Below are 19,830 nucleotides of genomic sequence, written 5' to 3' on the forward strand. Positions count from 1 at the left end.
TATTGATATAAATTTTATATGTTCGAAACTGGTTTTTAAATTTAGTATCGTTAATTTGTAAAAGTTTAGTTATTAGGCATTGTGTATTTTTTATTATGTTATTGCTGAAACTATTTTTTTTTTGCCTCTTTTAATGAAATAATTCGTTTATTTTAATATTGATGAAACTGGTTTTTAAAGTTAGTATCGTCTTTAGATTGTATTTTTTTTTTCATTATCTTGTTGATGAAACTATTTTTTGTATTCTTTAAATGAAATTATTAGTTTCTTTCAATGTTGATGAAACTAGTTTTTAAAGTTTGGATTCTTTTTAGATTATGATTTTTTATATTGTTTTTTTTTCAGGATGATATTGATGAAACTGGTTTTTTTTTCTGCTGTTTTTAATGGAATAATTAGTTTTTAACAAAAAAAAACGAATAGTAGTTTAAATAAAAAAAATAAGTTTAATTTTTGTAAAAAAAAAATGAAATATAAAAATGTACACTTATTATATATATTAAGAGAAAAAAATTAGGTTGAGAAAAAAATTGAAAAAAAAAAGAGAGACACAAAGAGAAATTAGAAAAAAAAAATAGAGAGAGATAAGCGAAAGAAAGAAAAAAAAGTAAGAATCGACTTAAAAGTTGAAAAGAAAAAAGAGAGCCAAAATTGACTAAAAAATATATAAAAAAGACAAAAAAAAAAACTTTTTGAAGTTTCAATAAGTAAAAAAGAAAAAAAAATTAATAAAAGTATAAAAGTAAAATGTTCTTGTCAAAATAAGAATGTAATGTTTGAAAAAAAATGTAGTATTTGGTGTAAATTTTTCAAATAAAAAGAAACCTTAAAATGTAAGTGTAAAATAAATTAAAAAAATAAATAAAACTAATTAAGCTAAAAACAAAAACATAAAATATGGGATTGGATAATAAGTTTATAAAAATATGGCATATCAAATACCATAAAAAACTTAAATGTGAAAAAATGCCATAGAAAAGTGGCAAACCTAAAAATGCCATATTTTTCTAACTTTGTTATGAAATCCCATATTTCATGTAATTTTCACAAAAAAAAAAAAAAGTCAGGACCTTCCCTCCTTCTCAATCGGCTCGTTATTTTTCTTCTTTCCTTTGTATTCAATTCATCTCTCAAATCACTGAGTAAAATCGAAAATGGAATTGAAGGTGAATCTCGATGCTCCACACTCCATGGGCACCACCATCATTGGTGTTACTTACAACGGCGGCGTTGTTCTCGGAGCCGATTCACGAACGAGCACAGGTACTCAACTCTTTGTCCTGATCTTTCCTTCTGCACTTTTTATAACTTGTTTATTTTATTCGAATCAAAACACACTGCAAACCATCATAAGTTTTTGTTGATTCATCTTATTGTTTTGGTTTCTTTTTTTAAATAGTTTTTCATTTTTTTTTTTCTGTGCAGGAGTTTATGTTGCTAACCGTGCATCGGACAAGATTACTCAGCTTACTGATAATGTCTACGTTTGTCGCTCCGGATCGGTATTAATTTATACTTTCTCTTTTACATTAATGTGTTCATGGAAGTAATTATACCTTTGAAATCCTTTTTAGCTTGAATTATTCCAATATAGATTCAAATTAGTTTATAAGAGTTAAATAATCATCAAATGTCGAACTTTTTCTTTGTTCTTTTTATGAGCTTTTCTTATCTGATATAATGCATATTAGTCCTGAAGAGACTGTTGTAGTCTTGTAGAGAGAGATAATAATATTTATGGGCTTATATACCTCTGATTCTGAGGCTATGTGCATATGCAGGCTGCTGATTCTCAGATTGTTTCAGATTATGTGCGTTACTTTCTTCATCAGCACACGTGAGTTAATTATATACTTTGTTTGTTTTTAGATAAATGGTTACATAATTTTATATGTTGATGCCTTTATTGTTGTTATAATTATTATGTAATGTTTGTGAACAGGATACAGCTAGGGCAACCTGCAACTGTCAAAGTTGCTGCTAATCTCATCAGGCTTTTGTCTTATAATAACAAGGTTGGGAAATTTAGCCTATTCCCTTGTCAGAATAACCTTCTTCTGCTAAAAAAAAAAAAAAGAAAAATTGAAATTGCTCCTTCATGATCTTTGTACACTCTGCTCTTAAAACAATGTGGATGTAGTTATTATATTCAATGGTTAAATTTTTATTGTTTAAAACATAGCTTTTTATGTTTTTGTTGTATGTATATAGCTTATCATTCTTTTTCGATATTGCAGGATATGTTACAAACTGGTATGATTGTTGGTGGATGGGACAAGTACGAAGGTGGTAAGATCTACGGAGTTCCTCTTGGTGGAACCATAGTAGAGCAGCCATTCTCTATTGGTGGTATGCTATTCTTCTTGTCTAATTTCCCTCTCAATTTTTTGTTATCAGGCTTTACAATATTTTGTATTTTTTTCATTGTTACAAATCATTTGAACCTCTCATTTGACTCTACTGGTATATTTGCATTGCATTGGCTTTCATTCTTAATTGGTTGAGACTGAATGTCCCTCAATTATTTTGGATCATTTCATTTTTTATTTCATAAATAGCAGGATTTAGCATCACGTTGCCTGATATTTAGGACCTTGTAAAACTCTTCTTTGTGATGGTTGTTACCATACTTCTGTTAAGAGTAAGTTAAACTAGAATCCTTTTTGCATAAATTTTGGATATCATCTCCAAGCCAGCTCTACTGTTTTATTGCGTCACCAAAGATGACTTGTTTGAAAATTATGTTGTTCCAGGATCTGGCTCTAGTTATTTGTATGGATTCTTTGACGAAGCGTGGAAAGAAGGAATGACCAAAGAGGAGTCTGAGGTATTTATTTCTATCAGTATGCAAATGTTAGAAGCAACAATTTCGTAGTGTTTACAGTCTCAAAGAATTAGGCTTCATATGTTCTAATGTCATAATGTGTCGAGGTTTGATCATTGTATTACCAAATGGTTTTTCTTCTCCAAGAATGTGTTTGGAAGTAACTGTGTAATTATTAGGTAGTATAATTACTAGAATGATAATTACTTAGTCTAGTAATTACACTTTATTTTAAAATACAAGGTGTGTTTGGATATGAGATGGTAATTACATATGAATTCCTAACATCTTATTTGGCAAAATTGTTAGTAATTATACGGGAAAATAATATTATTTAGTAGTTAATGTTTAAAATGTAAAATTTTTAGTAATTACACTCAATTCTCATGATGCGGCCATGAGAATTGGAGGGTGTAATTGGAACCCCTCAATTACCTCCAATTACACAATTATAGTGTAATTACATGATCAGACAAACATGTTAAATTGTGTAATTACCTCTAATTACACAAATTCAATTACACCGTGATTTTCCAAACGCGCTCCAAAAGTGAGGTTTCCTAATAAACTTGGGGAGGTCACATATGACATTTGTCTCATTTTCAATTTAAAAATTAATGCTTGAAGCAACAACTCCTTTGAATTGATTTTGGTGTTAGTGGGTTCCTGATTTTTCACGAGCCTTGTCCATGCTACAATATATGCATTTAATAACTAGCATGGTGATTGTATAGATATCTTGATTGCCATTGCTAATTCCCAAATGGTAGTCAAGGGATTTTTTTTTTCTTTTTACTTTCCTAATATTTATTTTATTCTCTGGTACAGGAACTGGTGGTGAAGGCAGTTTCCCTGGCCATTGCTCGTGACGGTGCAAGTGGAGGTGTTGTTCGCACTGTCATTGTAAGAGTTTCCCTCAAAACTGTGATTTCGATAGTAAGGAGAATTAAAATTTTGCAAGATAGCTTACAAGTTTTATGCTTTTGCAGATTAATTCTGAGGGAGTGACAAGAAATTTCTACCCGGGAGACCAACTTCCACTCTGGCATGAGGAGCTGGAGTCCCATAATTCGTTACTGGACATATTGAACGCTTCGAGTCCAGAGCCAATGAACATACAATGATGAGCTTGCTATCAGTTGTTACTGTTTACCTCTTCTCTTCTGCAAGACTTTAGTATACTTTAAACTAGAACAGATATTTCATCTCAGCTCTGAATGAATTATTATTGTATTGTGATTTAGATTATGTATGGTGCTTAATTTTAAGCTACACTTTCTTCTCGTTCTTGCCCTATACACTTGTAAATTCTTATAGTTCTCTACTGTGTTGAAGGTGGTCTGGTTGTTTATTATAGAGGTATTATCTTTATAGAGTGCTCGAGTTTGAATATTGTTTTGTTTAGTTTTAAGATATTTTTTTAATTCACAAAATTACAAAGAAATGTTTTTTAGGTTCTACATATTATGTACATGTTGATCTTACAATACGAAAACAAATAACAATGCACACATTATATTAGAATGTCACCTCAAACCGGAGCGAAAAGCTTAACCAAGGATTTTATCAAATTTTTATTGCAAATTGTTGCAAAACTATCATTAAGCATCATTTTGTTATCATTTGTTTTTTGCTTGAAGCGTCTCTTGTGTTATTGAGATTTTATAGTCGTCGCTAAACTATCGTTATGCATCGTTTGATTTTAATAACATGTTTTTCTGGTTCTCCTTCTGTAAGGGAGTTAGCACCTGCTGTTACTAACATGTTTTGAGTTGTGTTTTTTTAAATAAAGGTCTTCGTTTTAGCAAAAAAAAAAAAAATATCCGCATGACAGATTTTTAAATGGTAATGGGAGGTGGTAACATCTTTAGAATGAATTAGATTTGCTTCAATTGGTGAGGGTAAATGAGAAACTATGAATGTATGAAAGTTTAGAAAGAGATTTTTAAGAGTGAGTCCCACAAATTAGAGAGACTGTGAAAAATGACAGATGAATGATACATGTTTTGCCTACAATTTTTAAGATTGGCATATTTTACCCTAGTAGAATATGCCTATATGATAAGTTTTTGTCCATTTGAAAAACAATAAATAAAAAAAAAAAAAAACCTGACTCAAATTATATAACACAATCCAATGATTCAAAATAGTGTGAACAAAAATACTAATTAACTCAAAATATTACAATTCAATACACATCTAACTTGAATTATAACTCCTAATAATTTATAGGAGTCCAACATAAAATAATACATTCTAGTTAACTAAAATTATATACATCTTTGAGAGAGTTATTTTTGTCTAAATTTTTGAGATAATTTGGTCTTATATAAGTTGCTTTGTAGTGACTCATATTCTGACTTTGTATATCTTTGGTTAGACAATTAGCTTGTTGACTGAAAGTTTCTCTGCGTCAGCGATTATCATAGTGTGATTTTAATCACTCTTTCAAAAAAAAAAAATTATATACATCTTTGAGAGGGTTATTTTTGTTGTGTGTTTTGCTTTTGAGAATGTTGGCTTACTATTTCAATTTTTACACCAGAAAGATATTATATGAGAGACTACTATATATGTAAATCCAAGATTTTTATTATATATACATGTAAATAAATATCACATAAGAAAATAAAGAAAGAGTAAAAACTTTATAGCCATTACAATTAAAGTTTAGAACATATCTTTGATGGGCAGTTTTGTTAAAATTACTACAAAATAAGCATACAATTCTCAGCAATAAATCAATACAAAATTATGCCCATATTATCCAACATCAAACATTTTATTTAGAACATTGATTTGGAAATAAACATATCTTTTAAACTAGGCAGTGTTTTTCCAATGACCATCTCAATATTCTAGCAATTGCGCGCAAATCTCTACAATAACCACAAAAATAAATAGAAAATATGCAAAAAGTTTTATGAAGAGCAACCCTTAACACATTACTATTCTCTTCCATTTTTCACCCACCATCCAATATATATAAATATAGGGAAATTTACATACATTATTAACATTTCCCAATTTATTACCTTTTTACTGTAACACGCTTATTGTTACATTTATACTTTTTTTTTTGTCTACTGTGTCAATTATTTTTCCCAAAACATTTTATCTTAATAATAATAAATAAATAAAATAATGAGTAGTTAGTGTCTTCCCACATTAAAATTTAAATTTTTTTGTTTTATTAGAGAGATTAATTGGATGTGAGATGTGACAAAAGTGACATCTTTTTTTTTTTAATTTAATTCTTTATTATTTTTTAATATTTAATAATTATTATATAAATCTTACTTTCCAATATATTACTACTCATCTTCTTATATAAATCATTAACTTCTCTTCATTTATAAACAAACTAGGAAACAAAAGCCGCGCGTTGCGCGGTCTTAAAAAAATCATAAGCTATATATATTATTGAAAAAAATTATTTTTTAAATGTGAATTTTTTACAAAGTTATATCATAGAAAAAATTAAAATTTCTAAAAAATAATAAGAATGCATTGAAAAAATATGATTTATCTTATCATTCTTAGTCTTACATATATAAATTTTTTAATTATTAACAATTAATTTATTAAAATATCTTTTGAGAAAAATTTTTAAAGTGTATTTTTTCTTAAAAATCGACGATCAGTACTTTTTGAAACAAAATTAATAGTCACTAATAACACACATAATTTTTCACTGATAAATTAATAAAAAAAATATATAAAACATTATTTAAACTTTTTCAATAATAAGTTACAATTATTAATATTAATTATTACTTAATTTTTTTTAACAATAGACATACAACTACTTAATTAATTAATTAGCATTATTTATAATTTGTAATAAATATTAAGATTACTACAAAAATAGAGAGATTAGCAAAAGAAGAATATACCGCCACCTCTTTAATTAATTTTTTTTGTTGTGGGAAAATTATTATCATATTATTGTTGCATTTATTTTTAAATAAATATTATAAGTTGAATGATCATGTAACTTTACTTTTTACTTAATTAAATTATTATTATTATTTTAAGACAAATCAATTATTTAATTATATTATTTATGTGAAATTAAAAATTGAAATTATCATAAATTATGAAAAATAAGATATTTGAAAAATAAAGTATCATCTCACCTTTCTATATTATCATTATTTTTTTTTTCACTTTTGAGAGTATTTTTTGTTTTTAACAATCCTATTAGAGATGAATTATTATTGTTCAATTAATTTTTTTAATGCTAAAAATGAGTATCATGATCACATAATCAATATTAAAATAATGTCAAGACATTTATTTTATTATGAATATAGAACCATTAGCATTTATTAACACAAAATATATTTTAAATAAATAAATTAAAAATAATATTTTCCATCATGTACTTGTTGTAGTTGCCTCTATTTTTAGGTATGATCATTATTATTTTGCATCATCTACACTATTGAGAGTGGGATAACATTCTCTATGCATTAATAAATCATCTTAATATTTAATGAGAAAAAATATATTGTAAGACTAAAAAATTATACAAATATTAGGAAAGAGAAAAAATGAGAAAGTATCTAATATTACACTATATATATATGTAATATTTATACATGTGTATAAAAAATAGAGTAAAAAATGATAAAAAAAAAACACAAATATATTGTTAAAATATTTACATAGAGAAATGAAAGGTATGAATACTTGACATTATAAAATGATGATGAAAATAATAAAAAAAATTGAATACATATAAAAAAAATAGAGAAAACAAATAATTAGAAAGAAACCTCATATACAATGCTATTCTTTTTAGCATATATGATCATCCATGGCAATTTGTTCCAATCTTTTTAATCCTCTTCTTAAAATTCTTTTCCCTTCCCATCTTCATATATGTGTCAAAGTGTTTGTATTTTTTATATCTTCAACTCATCTATATATATTATATGGAAATATGAGGAGGTATAACCAAAGGTCTCTTATAATAAATTTTGTAATTATAACATGAATTTATTGAATAGTTTTTTTTCTTTTGAAGAATGCCAAAAGTTTTGTTTATCATAAAATCAATGTAAATATTAATGTAAATATGAATTAACAAATAACTAATTAAAATAATTAGAAAATGAATAAAAATTTGAGAAAAAAATGAGAGAATAGAAAAATCAGCTCTTTGAAAAGTTAAAGGATTACATTATCTATCCTAACATTAGAATTGTATAATTATATATATAAATATATAGATAGATATATAAATATAGCTATATGTATATACTTTTTTTTGCAATATAAATATGTATGCATATATTTTGAATTGTTAAAGATTAATCAATTATATAGGTTTACAAAATTACTATACATATATCATATAGATGAGAATACTAATAGTTTAAAAGAATACTAATAGATTATAAAAAATTAAGATTGGGAGCGGTTACATTATTTTTTTCTTATTATTCAATAGAAAAAAATTAGAAAACATAACAAAATAGAGAAAATAGAGAAATGGAAGGAAAAGATGCCAGATCAATGCTCTTATGCTTTCCCTTATTTATATCTATTCTATATAAAGTGTGTCTATATAACTAAATTCTTGGTTTATGAGAAATTCATGGGTGACTTTTTATTTATATTTAATAAAATAATAAAATATTATTTATACATAATAAAATAATAAAATAAAAATAAAACAAATCCCATTTAAACTGATATTTGATATTTGAACTGATATTATTTATATATATACAATATTATATATTGTTCTCATGTAATATTATTTAAACCATAAATTTTCGCATCTTTCAATTTCAAAAGATTAATAAAGATTAGAAGCTATAAATTCAGTATTATTAATAAAGATGAATCTTTTTGTGGAGATAATATTTCTACCAATGTCGAAAGTGAAGTCAACTAATATTGTTCTATGGCTGTTTACAAGCTTTCTTTCTTGACATTCAGATTGGCATGACAATTGAACTATTCAAACATATGAAGTCTTGTGGTATGTTGCCCAATGATGCAACTTATAATATACTGATCGATGTGAATAAACTTTTTGTTGCATAAAAATATTGATTGTCTCGACTCTTGATACACAATATATTTTTTATTAAAAATAAAAACCTAAAAACAAAGAAAGAGGATCAATGTGTGAAAATTTGGATGGATTGAGGCTACTTCTATCATGCCTAAAAAGTTGTTAAAGTATGAATATGAAGTGGAATAAGATCATATGAAATTCATTTTGGGTACCTTTAATTGAGATAGTTGTTTTTCGTCTACACTCAACTCAATACCAAAAAATGTTGCTTCCTTTAATGAAAAATGATTTCATCTTCAGATCCGCTTGTGCTCTTGTTTCCATGATGATTCGTGATGGGTTTTAATGGCTTTAGAATATAGATAGATATAAAATGTGCCTATATAATAGAATTTTTTGTTTATGAGAAATTATTGGTGCCCAATAATTTAAAAGCCTAAATTTTCTCTATTACTATCCTATTTTATATTCTTGTATGTATATCTCTCATTTTAATTTTCTAATTTTTTTTATTAAAGTTAATTATTTTAAATAAATAAAAATCCATGATAAAAATCTAATTCCCAAATTTTCTCCATTACTATCCTATTTTGAATTTAATTAAAACCAACAAAATATATATACCTAATCTTGTACGTATATCTCTCATTTTTTCTAATATTTTTTTATTAAACTTAATTATTTTAAATAAATAAAAATTCATAATAAAAATCTAATTTCCAAATTTTCTCTATTGCTATACTATTTTGAATTTAATTAACAACAATAAAATATATGTACGTATATTTTTTATTTTTTTAATATAAATTTTCTATATACATATATATTTATACAAAAAAATAGAGATAAAAAATAGTAGTGAAGAGATCAAAAAAATTTCACATAAGCTTCAAACACACTCTAAAAAAAGTATCATTTATAATTCTATGTGTAACTAATTTATTTGTTTATTTGGATGATTTTAGTCTATATATCTCAAATTATACTTTTTAATTTTTATAATTTGGTTATAGCAAGTAAAAATATTTGGGTTGATGTAATCATAACAGTATATATATATTATTAGAATATTTCTAATTAAGGAAATAAAATAATATTATTGATTCTGATAAATGAATATTTTATATTCATTGAATCTGGATAGAATCAATTACGTAATATTCTATATATGGTCAGATTTCTATATTCATTACCTGATTTGATTTCCTGAATTAATTGTCAAAATATTCTGACAATTAATGTGGCACGAATCGATGGAGTATCTCACCTATAAATATAGGGTCTCGGTCCCCGAGCTCCTCACTCATTACGTTCATAACGACGAAATTCCATCTAAAGAGAGTTGAGAGAGCAAGGAAGCCCGATTACCCACATCAACCAGTTTCCTTTGCAGATCAAAGCTTATGTGGGTTTGAAGCTCAAGAATCAATGGCTGGAGGTATTTCGATCCTTAAGTTATATAGTGTATATATTTTTTTTAATTCCGCATTTTATATACACATTCATATATTTCAGTTTATACATATAAATTGTCTAACAGTTGGTATCAGAGCCACTACTATATTGCTTGTTCCTTAAACTTTTGGTGCTATAATGTAGAAGAATTCTTATTAATAACACATTTCTTATTGTCAGATTGAACTTGCATATCTTTATGAGTGACATCAGTTATATAGTGTATATATTTATATATTCATATTCATTCAATCCCAATTATATATACACATATATATTTTCATACATATATACTTGTTTATTCATTCAGTTCATATATATATATTCATATACATATATATATATTTTCTTCATTTCATTACGTATATATGTTGTATATATATATTATTTATATATCTAAATGCTATATACAAATATATACATATGTACATTTCATGTTTATATATATACATACAGTATTTTTATTTTTCTGTATATATATGTATATATATTTATATATATTGTATATGTATTAATACATTCATATATTAATATAGATTGTTCTAAGCATGAAAATCCACTTTGAAAAAACAAAGAAATCTCAAAATTATTTTTCAGAAAATTTTGGTGATTTTTAAAGTCTTTGTTTTATGTATTTTCGATGCATAAAATCTATATGAATGTCTTAATTTTGCATTTAGATTCATTTGGAATTGATTTCATGATTTTTGGAAGTTTAAGGAAATTTTATTATGTCGTTTATGGCAGTGTATTTTTCAAAAAAAAAAAAAAGGAAAAAAAAAAAAAATTCGATTTTTTTTTTATATATTTTTTATTTATTTGGAAATATAAATTATTCTCCTATTGTTAATTTAGTCAATAAATTACATTCATTAATTTCCATTTTTAATTTAATACATATATTTAGAATTAATATGTTATTTAGTATAAACTGAAAATGGAAATTTGTTTTAATATGGTAATTAATTACATGATTTATTTAGCCATGTAATAATTGTGCAATTTGTATAATTGTGCATTTAATTATTTATTACCAAATTTATGTAATTTATTGTTTAAATTAATAAAATTTGAAAAATCTGCCATTAAGTATAGTCTTTAATTTTGCATTTAATTCATTCCATATAATTAATTGTACTAATTTGTATAATTACCTTATTTATACAAATTAATTATTAGTATAAATATTTAAGATATTATATGGTCATAAATGCATAATTAATTATATATTATGGAATTAAGCATTTAATTTATTATCATACAATAATTGTATTAATTTGTATTTATTTGGCAAATTTATGTTTAATGCAATTAATTTAGATTTGTATGATTTAAATGCTATACATAAATTCCTTTCATAGTGCTAGATATATTTAGAAATATTCAAACATTAAGATAGGTTGAATATTTTATATAGCACATTAAGTTTCATAAAACTTCATAAAATATTCATAAAACTTCCTAAAATGAATAAAATATGAATAAAATGTAAGTAATTTTGTGGTTTGACATAAGAAAACATGAATTTGGGACAAATGCTCGTATCTAGAACGGTTTTTAATGATCTTCGGACGACCACACTAGGAGCACTAATCTCAGTGATTGTTTATTATGTTAACAACGAAATTACTTTTAGGTAGAGCCCAATACCTAATGTCAAAGTGAAAATATAATTTTATATAATTAGGGAGTAGCCACAGCATCCTTATTTGTATAAAATTATATATTAATTAAAATTCACCTTAATGGACATAACTTGTAATTAATTATATAGGTATAATAATTTTACCCCACAGGGATTTTATTATATTTGTATAATTAATTAGGATAATATGTTAAATTAAGTTCTCTTAATTTACCCCACAGGGAGTTATGGGGATTTAATTTAATAGTGTTATCACAAATTTAATTAAAGATAGATAATAAACCTTCATTTTCCAAAACTAATTGTTTAATTAAATCTATCATAAAGTTCATCTAATTTTATTAAATTTAAAATTTAGCCCACAGGGCAATTTTGGATTTAGTAAAATTTTAATCTTCGATTTATACTTTGGTGTCTAGTGAACCACATAATTTTAAATAATTAGAGAGTAGCCACAGCATCCTTAATTATATAAAATTATATATATTAAGTGGATTAAGATCACATAATGGACATGAATTATGTGAACATAATAATCTTACCCTACAGGGATTTTATTATATTCACATGATTAATATGTTAAATTAAATTCTCTTAATTTATCCCACATGAAATTATGTAGATTTAATTTAATAATTTTATCATAAAGTATAAAATTTTGAAACATTTATAAATAATTAAGTGTTTCATACCTTTCATTAAGATAGAAATATTAAACTTTAAGTTTTTCATAAATTGTGTAAATCTATCATAATCTACATCTAAATCTAATCTTATTAAATTAAAAATTTAGCCCACGTGCAATTTTTATTTAATAAAATTTCATATTTAAGCATGTTTATACATTGGTAAAAACATGATTCATTTAAACCTCAAAACTATATATGTAATTTTATTACATCACTATTCATAAATTTCTTCCATACCAGTAGAAATTTCCAAAAATTTATTCTGATAACTTAATCTAAAATGTACAGTTTTTACTGTATAATTAAGAAAAATAAATCACACTTTATTATCACCAATAAATTTTAATTTATTGTGTATGAATTCATTCTAATATAGTTAATGTGATTATTAACACATAGTGGATTATTTTAGATTGTTATTCCACATTCATAATTTCTTGCAAGGTTTACAAATAAACCTAAGAAAGTCGATCGTGAGCAAATCTTATCCACAGACAAGATAAGTTCTCACATTTAGAAGTTTAAGGAACAAGCAATATAGTAGTGGCTTTGTTTTAAAATTGGCAAAGACCTTTATGTTCCAAGATTCTATTGAAACTTGATTTAGACACATTTAGAGGTCTTTACTACAAATGATGTCACTCATAAAGATATGCAAGTTCAATCTGACAATAAGAAATGTGTTATTAATAAGAATTCTTCTACATTATAGCACCAAAAATTATGGAACATATCTCCATAAATAGAATAAATGTTAGTAAATGGTGGGGATATTCATGTCACTTGATTTTACTAACTTTATTTAGAACTTGTGAGAAATTTATTAAGAATTTGTATTCCAACAAGTCAAAATCGGTGCATACTAGAATTCTATCATATTAGAAATCATACAAGTCAATTAATTTTGAAGACATGGACTCAAATTTTGCATCTCTTTTTTTAACGATTACTCACATAAATAATTTTCTACAAAAGTATAGATTTATATGTTTCAAAGACATTTAAATCTTAAGTAGAGAAATGGTGCATTTTGCATATTAAGATAGTGAGATCAAAAATAAAATGGAGAATACTACATTAAAATTCGTGAGTATGGATAAACTCCCAGTCTATTTGCAAAGTTTCTTTAAAAGCATGGGTTCATTGCCCGATACATATGCTTGGTACACCTAAATTATAGTGTGTAACAGATTTAAGAAACTAACCATTTTTTGGACATGGGGTGGAGCCTACATAGCAAACTCCAATCTTTCATAAATCTTTGTCTATTGATACTCTTCAATGGGGGTGTACATATCGAATCGTGTTCTAACCAAAGTTGTTTCTCAAACATATTTTGAGTTGTGATAAGGTTGAAAACCGACTTGATGACATGTACACATTATTATAAATACCCATATACAGTTAGAGTACAATTGTCAAAGAAAAGATCTGGGCCCAAAACCATAAATGAGCATATTTCATCTGAAAAGCTATAAGGTTTAAGGGTTACATATTTTATTATCCATCTCACAATACTAGAACTGTGGAATTAAGAATTGACTTGATCAGTGGGAGTGATCAATCTAGGAACCTAGTTTTAGAGAAAGATCATTCATATTTTCTCAAACTTCCACCTCAAGTGTTGGATTAATTATGATTCACAACAACCCATAAGGTTAATGGTTATTGAGAATTCATAACTAATCATTAATAATCTACAGGCCATTGATAAAATTCTAATAAGTTATGTTATTTAGTAATTGCTAAAATAACATGCATATTGAACCATTTGCTCTTTTAAGAGTTTGTTGGTCCATCCTTAAGATGACTTATTAGAACAATAAGATCAATATTTTCTAGTGATTACATTTTGTACAATAAGAGTTCAACTACAATATTAATTTGAGACACAAATTAAATTATAGAATGATAAAGAATTGAAGTTTTAGTACAATATGCCACGAATGAAGAAATGAATATCTTAAAGAACAATAAAGTTTATCTTTAGTAAAGTAGCCTAATGGGGTGGAGAACATTAATTAAGCATAGATTTTTTCACCAATAATATTCATTAGGCAACATTGAGAAACATAAAGATATAAAAGAATATTCATTGCTAAGAAGTTCATTTTGAACTAAGAATCAATAACAAAGGAGATTTACATTCTCAATTGTTTTTATAAAAGATTCTATCATAGACCTTGGCATTTGTTGCTTGTTTTAATTCATTAATCAATTCCAAATAGTGAACTAGAGGAGAAGGTATATAGACTGCCATAAAGATTTTCCTCTAATAGTGGTGAACATATGCAAGCTTAAAGTGTCTACCTATAGATCAAAACAAACATCTCACAAATTGGTATTATATCATCTTTTCCTTTAGGTTTGAAAAGAGAATTATGGAAATAATTATATACCAGAAGGTTAGTGGGAGTAATATTTGTTTTATACGTAGACAATATGTTACTTGCAAATGATGATAAAAGTTTTCTATATAAGTTGAAATAATTCATATCTCAAATTATTATTTTGAGATAAGGAATATAAATAATATATATAATTTTAATTAATTAGAGAGTAGCCACAGCATCTCTGATTAAATAAAATTATGTATTATTCATCTGATATAACTTTTATCTTTAAGTGTGATAAATATAACTCGAACTAGCATCTGAAAAATGATGTGGAGTGAGAATAAATTAAGAACATTCATTTGCTTCTATTTTAGAAGCCTAATGTATGCCTAAGAGTCTGAATAAGACTTTGCATTACATTTGTTTCAGGATCGTTAAGTAGTATCAGAATAACTAAAGTTAAGACCACTTTATTTTTCATACAAAGTGATGAGGTATCTTTAAAATACTAAAAATTATATTCATACATATTTTGTTAAGATGAATTGACCATCTGGAAATATAGTTAACCAATTAGATTCTAATGTACTTCACTGGTTGTATTTATTCACGTAAATCAATATTTTATTACGTCCTTAAGATTACCAGTAAGTTATATTGTAGAGAATCTTGATTGTTATTTCCACTATAGGTCGCATTCATTTATTGTTTTGAGGATACATCTCGTATGATGTATTATAGAGTTTCATAGTAGGCCTAGAGTTCAGAATTACAGTTTCATTAGGCCATTAAGAAAATTTTGCGATAAATTCAGCTACAATATTTATGGCTAATAACTCTAAGAGTACTGGTCGAAGCTAGCATATCGACATTAAGTATTTAGCCATAAAAAGGCGTGATAAGTGGTCATTAATCACGCAAACTGAATTGGGTGATCGCATAGATCCTTGACTAAAGGCATGCCGCAACACAAATTCAAGGATCATAAAGTAAATATGGGATTCAGCTTAACCCATATGCGCTTTTTTTTATTTGTACAACCAAAAATTATTTAATGAAACTCTAATTTCGATATTTTCTCATATTTATGTGCACCTTAATTTCATCTGAGAAAATTATCGTAAGAAGGACTCAGAATAAACATAAGGGTTAGGGTTTATTCGCTTAAGTACATTGCCACATAAAGTACATTGTTATATAATAAATATATTGTAATACATGGAAGATAATACTCGACTTATAATGAGGACATGTCGCTATGATTCGTATGTTTATTATATAATGAGGAACGTTTGGGTTTGAATGTTTTAGTTTAAATGCTGACCAAGTGGGAGAATATTAGAATATTTCTAATTAAGGAAATAAAATAATATTATTGATTCTGATAAATGAATATTTTATATTCATTGAATCTGGACAGAATCAATTACGTAATATTCTATATATGGTCAGATTTCTATATTCATTACCTGATTTGATTTCCTGAATTAATTGTCAAAATATTCTGACAATTAATGTGGCACAGATACTGATGGAGTATCTCACCTATAAATATAGGGTCTCGGTCCCCGAGCTCCTCACTCATTCTGTTCATAACAGCAAATTCCATCTAAAGAGAGTTGAGAGAGCAAGGAAGCCCGATTACCCACATCAACCAGTTTCCTTTGCAGATCAAAGCTTATGTGGGTTTGAAGCTCAAGAATCAATGGCTGGAGGTATTTCGATCCTTAAGTTATATAGTGTATATATTTTTTTTAATTCCGCATTTTATATACACATTCATATATTTCAGTTTATACATATAAATTGTCTAACATATATAGCTTTAGTTGAGCATGAATTGTCCATTTGATTTTGTTTTAAGTTTAGATTTTACAATTGTATTTGAATATATGTGGATCTTGAGTTTATCGGGTTAATTTGTTGAAAATATATGTTTACTGATTTGCTCAAAACAAATATACATAAACACATATATTTTGTTGAGTCTATCATGGAGTGCTATGAGATTGATGAGAGACTTCAAGAGAAGAATGAGATTACGATGGCTGTTCAAGTTTCAAAAAAAAAAAAGTGAGAAGTGGCAACTTGCATTGTGAAGAAAGCTGGAAGCCCAACTGAGATGAAAGTTGACCCAAATCTAAATATAAGGTTATGATGTTATAGATGATATTAAGATAAATTTAGAGAGCATTGTTTTGTTATAATATTATTTGGAAGCTATCATATTTCTTATTTTTTTATATTCTTTCTTTCATATGTCCAGTTATATGCCTGCTACCCCTATTCTTTATAATTTTATTATTATCGGCTCGAGTTAAGTATCCATAGTAAGTGTGTAGCATTATTATTTTTTAAATATATTTCAAGCTAATCTCCAGGGGCGGAGCCAGAACTAAAGAGTTGGGGGGGCCAATATCAGACAGTGCAATATACAATAAATTTAAATTTCGGTGACTTTAATACCTTTTAAGGATGTGTGTCAATTATAAAAAATACGACATTTTTAAATTTTATACAATAATTTTTTTTAAAAAAATGAATCAAATCATTAATTAAAAATAAAATACGAGTGTTACGCTAAAATTTGACGGAGTTTAATTTAATATTACCAAAATTAATAATGATATGTAATTTCTTAAGAAAAAAATACTCATATTGATTTTAAAAATAATATAATTAGTTAATTTTATTACTATTTATTAAATAATTTACTAAATATATTTTTAAATTAAAACAAATTAAGTAAATCTAATAAAGTAGTAATATAATAATTTACTACATTATATAAAATAAAACTGCATATATTTTCTTAATAATAAAATTATATTTAAATAAGTAAATACTAATTTTAGTTCTTTAATATCTTCATATAATTATATATATATATATGTTTAGTAGTCTAAACTTTTTAAAAATTGAGGGGGGCCACAGCCCCTATAGGGGTGTATGTGGCTCCGCCCCTGCTAATCTCCATTCTCCTCTTCTCTTTCTTCAAATTTTAAATTTGACTTTTCACTATTGATTTTCAAATAACCCCACACACTAATTAAAATTAGTTTTTAAACAATTTTAAATTATATGATTATTTATTGAATCTTTCTCAATTAAATTATAGAGCACCTAACATAAAACTAAGTATACGTGCCTTGCACGTAACTTTCTTCTAGTATATAGATAAGTGTGAAGAGTTAGCTTTCTTGAGAAACCAACGACACCTCACCATGTAATATTAATTGCTCCCCTTCTGTTCTTCTTCTTCTTCTTCATGGGTCTCTTTCTTTTATTTTATTTTTTTCATAATCAATACACTTATTATCTTTTTTCTCACTATCTTCCTCCTTAAGTTCTCTTACTCTCTCCATTACATATAAATTTTTATTTTATTTCTTGTTCAGTTCTTCTTCTTCATCTTCTTCTCATTTTTTTAGTTTTTCTAATTTTTAGTCACACTTTTGGGGGGAAATAAAAGAGTGATTTTTTTTATTTTGATTTTCTAGATCTGTTCTTGCAAATATAGGTATGGTACTTCAAAGAACACTAAATCAAAAATACCCTCAATATGTGTTGGAGAACTCCGACTCTAATTTTGAGTTTGAGCCAAAGTTCCAAAGTCTCCCAAATCTGATAAGGTTTTTTTCTATTGATCTTGTGTTGTTTTAGGGGCTTTTTCAAGTTGATTATATTTCCTATTTCTTTTTTTTTTTTCTTGCATGTTTTTTTTTGTTAGTCCTATTTTATAGTTTTCTGTTTGTTTGACTCTGTGTCCTGTTGTTGTTTTGGTTTTATTTTGTTAACTCTTAGGGAAAGAGTAAATACCAAGTGAAGATTGTTCAATCAACTGATCTGTTTGAAGAAATAATTAGGAAAAGGGTTGTCGAGGTGTGTCATTTCATTATTTTAGCTTTAATGTTTTTTTATGCTTGTTTTTTATGTTCTTTTTTTTTTATTATTTTAGTTTTGTTTTAGTAGTGTTTTCTTGTGTTTTTTTCTAGGATGGGGAATCCAAGTACACTTGATCGGAATTCTATCATTCCAGAGTTTTTTATGCTTGTTTTTTATGTTCTTTATTTATTTATTTTTTTTTTTTTTGTGTTTAGTAGTGTTTTCTTATATTTTTTTTATAGGATTGTCACATTCTCTTGAAATAATTATGTTCTTTTTCCCATTGTCAATTTCTCTTTATGAGAACTGGTATAAATTCCATGTCCTGTCATTTTTTACAATATTTCATTTATGTGGCCTTTTTTTCATATTAAAACAACAGTAAAATAACACTATAAAACAGTAATTTGTTGTTGATTTAGTAATTTTTTTTCTTTGCCAGATTTTATGGTTTTTTCCTGGTGTTTCTATGATTCTGGTGTTGATTTTTCCGTCCCCAACCACGAAGGAGAGATGACGTTTTGTGTTTTGTTACTGTTTACAGTATAAAAGTAAATATATTGGGCATGGACAGTATAAAAGAAATAAAAATGGGTTGGACAGTAAAAATATAAAGTTTGTCGTGTCACAGTATTTTTGAAAACATTTGATAAAAAAAAAATATTTTTGTAAGTTTCCCTAAATATATGTTCTACTCTAAGAAGTAGAATTGGCTATTGGGCCTCTATCTTTAATGAGAGTGGACTATTGTTAATGGGCCAACCTATAATCATTAGAGTGTTGCCATGTGCCTCAAATACACTTAATAAAACCGATCATTCTATTATAGTCCTAATTGCATAATCGATATTATACCATGCATCTAGTTATCCACATGTGCTACAATCGACTAGGGGTGTTCGCGGTGCGGGTAGTGCGGTTTTTGACCATTTTTTTAAACCAAACCTCACATGCGGGTTTTT

At 26.1% G+C, this 19,830-nt stretch overlaps 1 protein-coding gene across 1 annotated transcript; it reads left to right on the plus strand.

The window, feature by feature from the left end:
• Positions 1-1,030: 1,030 nt before the first annotated feature.
• On the plus strand, positions 1,031-4,199 carry LOC115700255 (proteasome subunit beta type-6). Its single transcript, XM_030627824.2, has 8 exons — positions 1,031-1,263; positions 1,426-1,502; positions 1,782-1,837; positions 1,943-2,015; positions 2,238-2,349; positions 2,754-2,827; positions 3,653-3,727; positions 3,814-4,199. Exons 1-8 carry the CDS (start codon positions 1,155-1,157, stop codon positions 3,946-3,948), a joined length of 711 nt encoding a protein of 236 aa, XP_030483684.1. The 5' UTR covers positions 1,031-1,154; the 3' UTR covers positions 3,949-4,199.
• Positions 4,200-19,830: the final 15,631 nt, after the last annotated feature.

The sequence above is a fragment of the Cannabis sativa genome, chromosome X (assembly GCF_029168945.1).
Source record: "Cannabis sativa cultivar Pink pepper isolate KNU-18-1 chromosome X, ASM2916894v1, whole genome shotgun sequence".
Lineage (NCBI taxonomy): Eukaryota > Viridiplantae > Streptophyta > Magnoliopsida > Rosales > Cannabaceae > Cannabis > Cannabis sativa.

Bases quoted from the DNA above. Each gene is read 5' to 3' on its own strand.
- LOC115700255 (XM_030627824.2), top strand. From the start codon at position 1,155: ATGGAATTGAAGGTGAATCTCGATGCTCCACACTCCATGGGCACCACC. The intron at 1,264-1,425 runs GTACTCAACTCT...TTTTCTGTGCAG, and splicing joins CGATTCACGAACGAGCACAG to GAGTTTATGTTGCTAACCGT. The intron at 3,728-3,813 runs GTAAGAGTTTCC...ATGCTTTTGCAG, and splicing joins GTGTTGTTCGCACTGTCATT to ATTAATTCTGAGGGAGTGAC.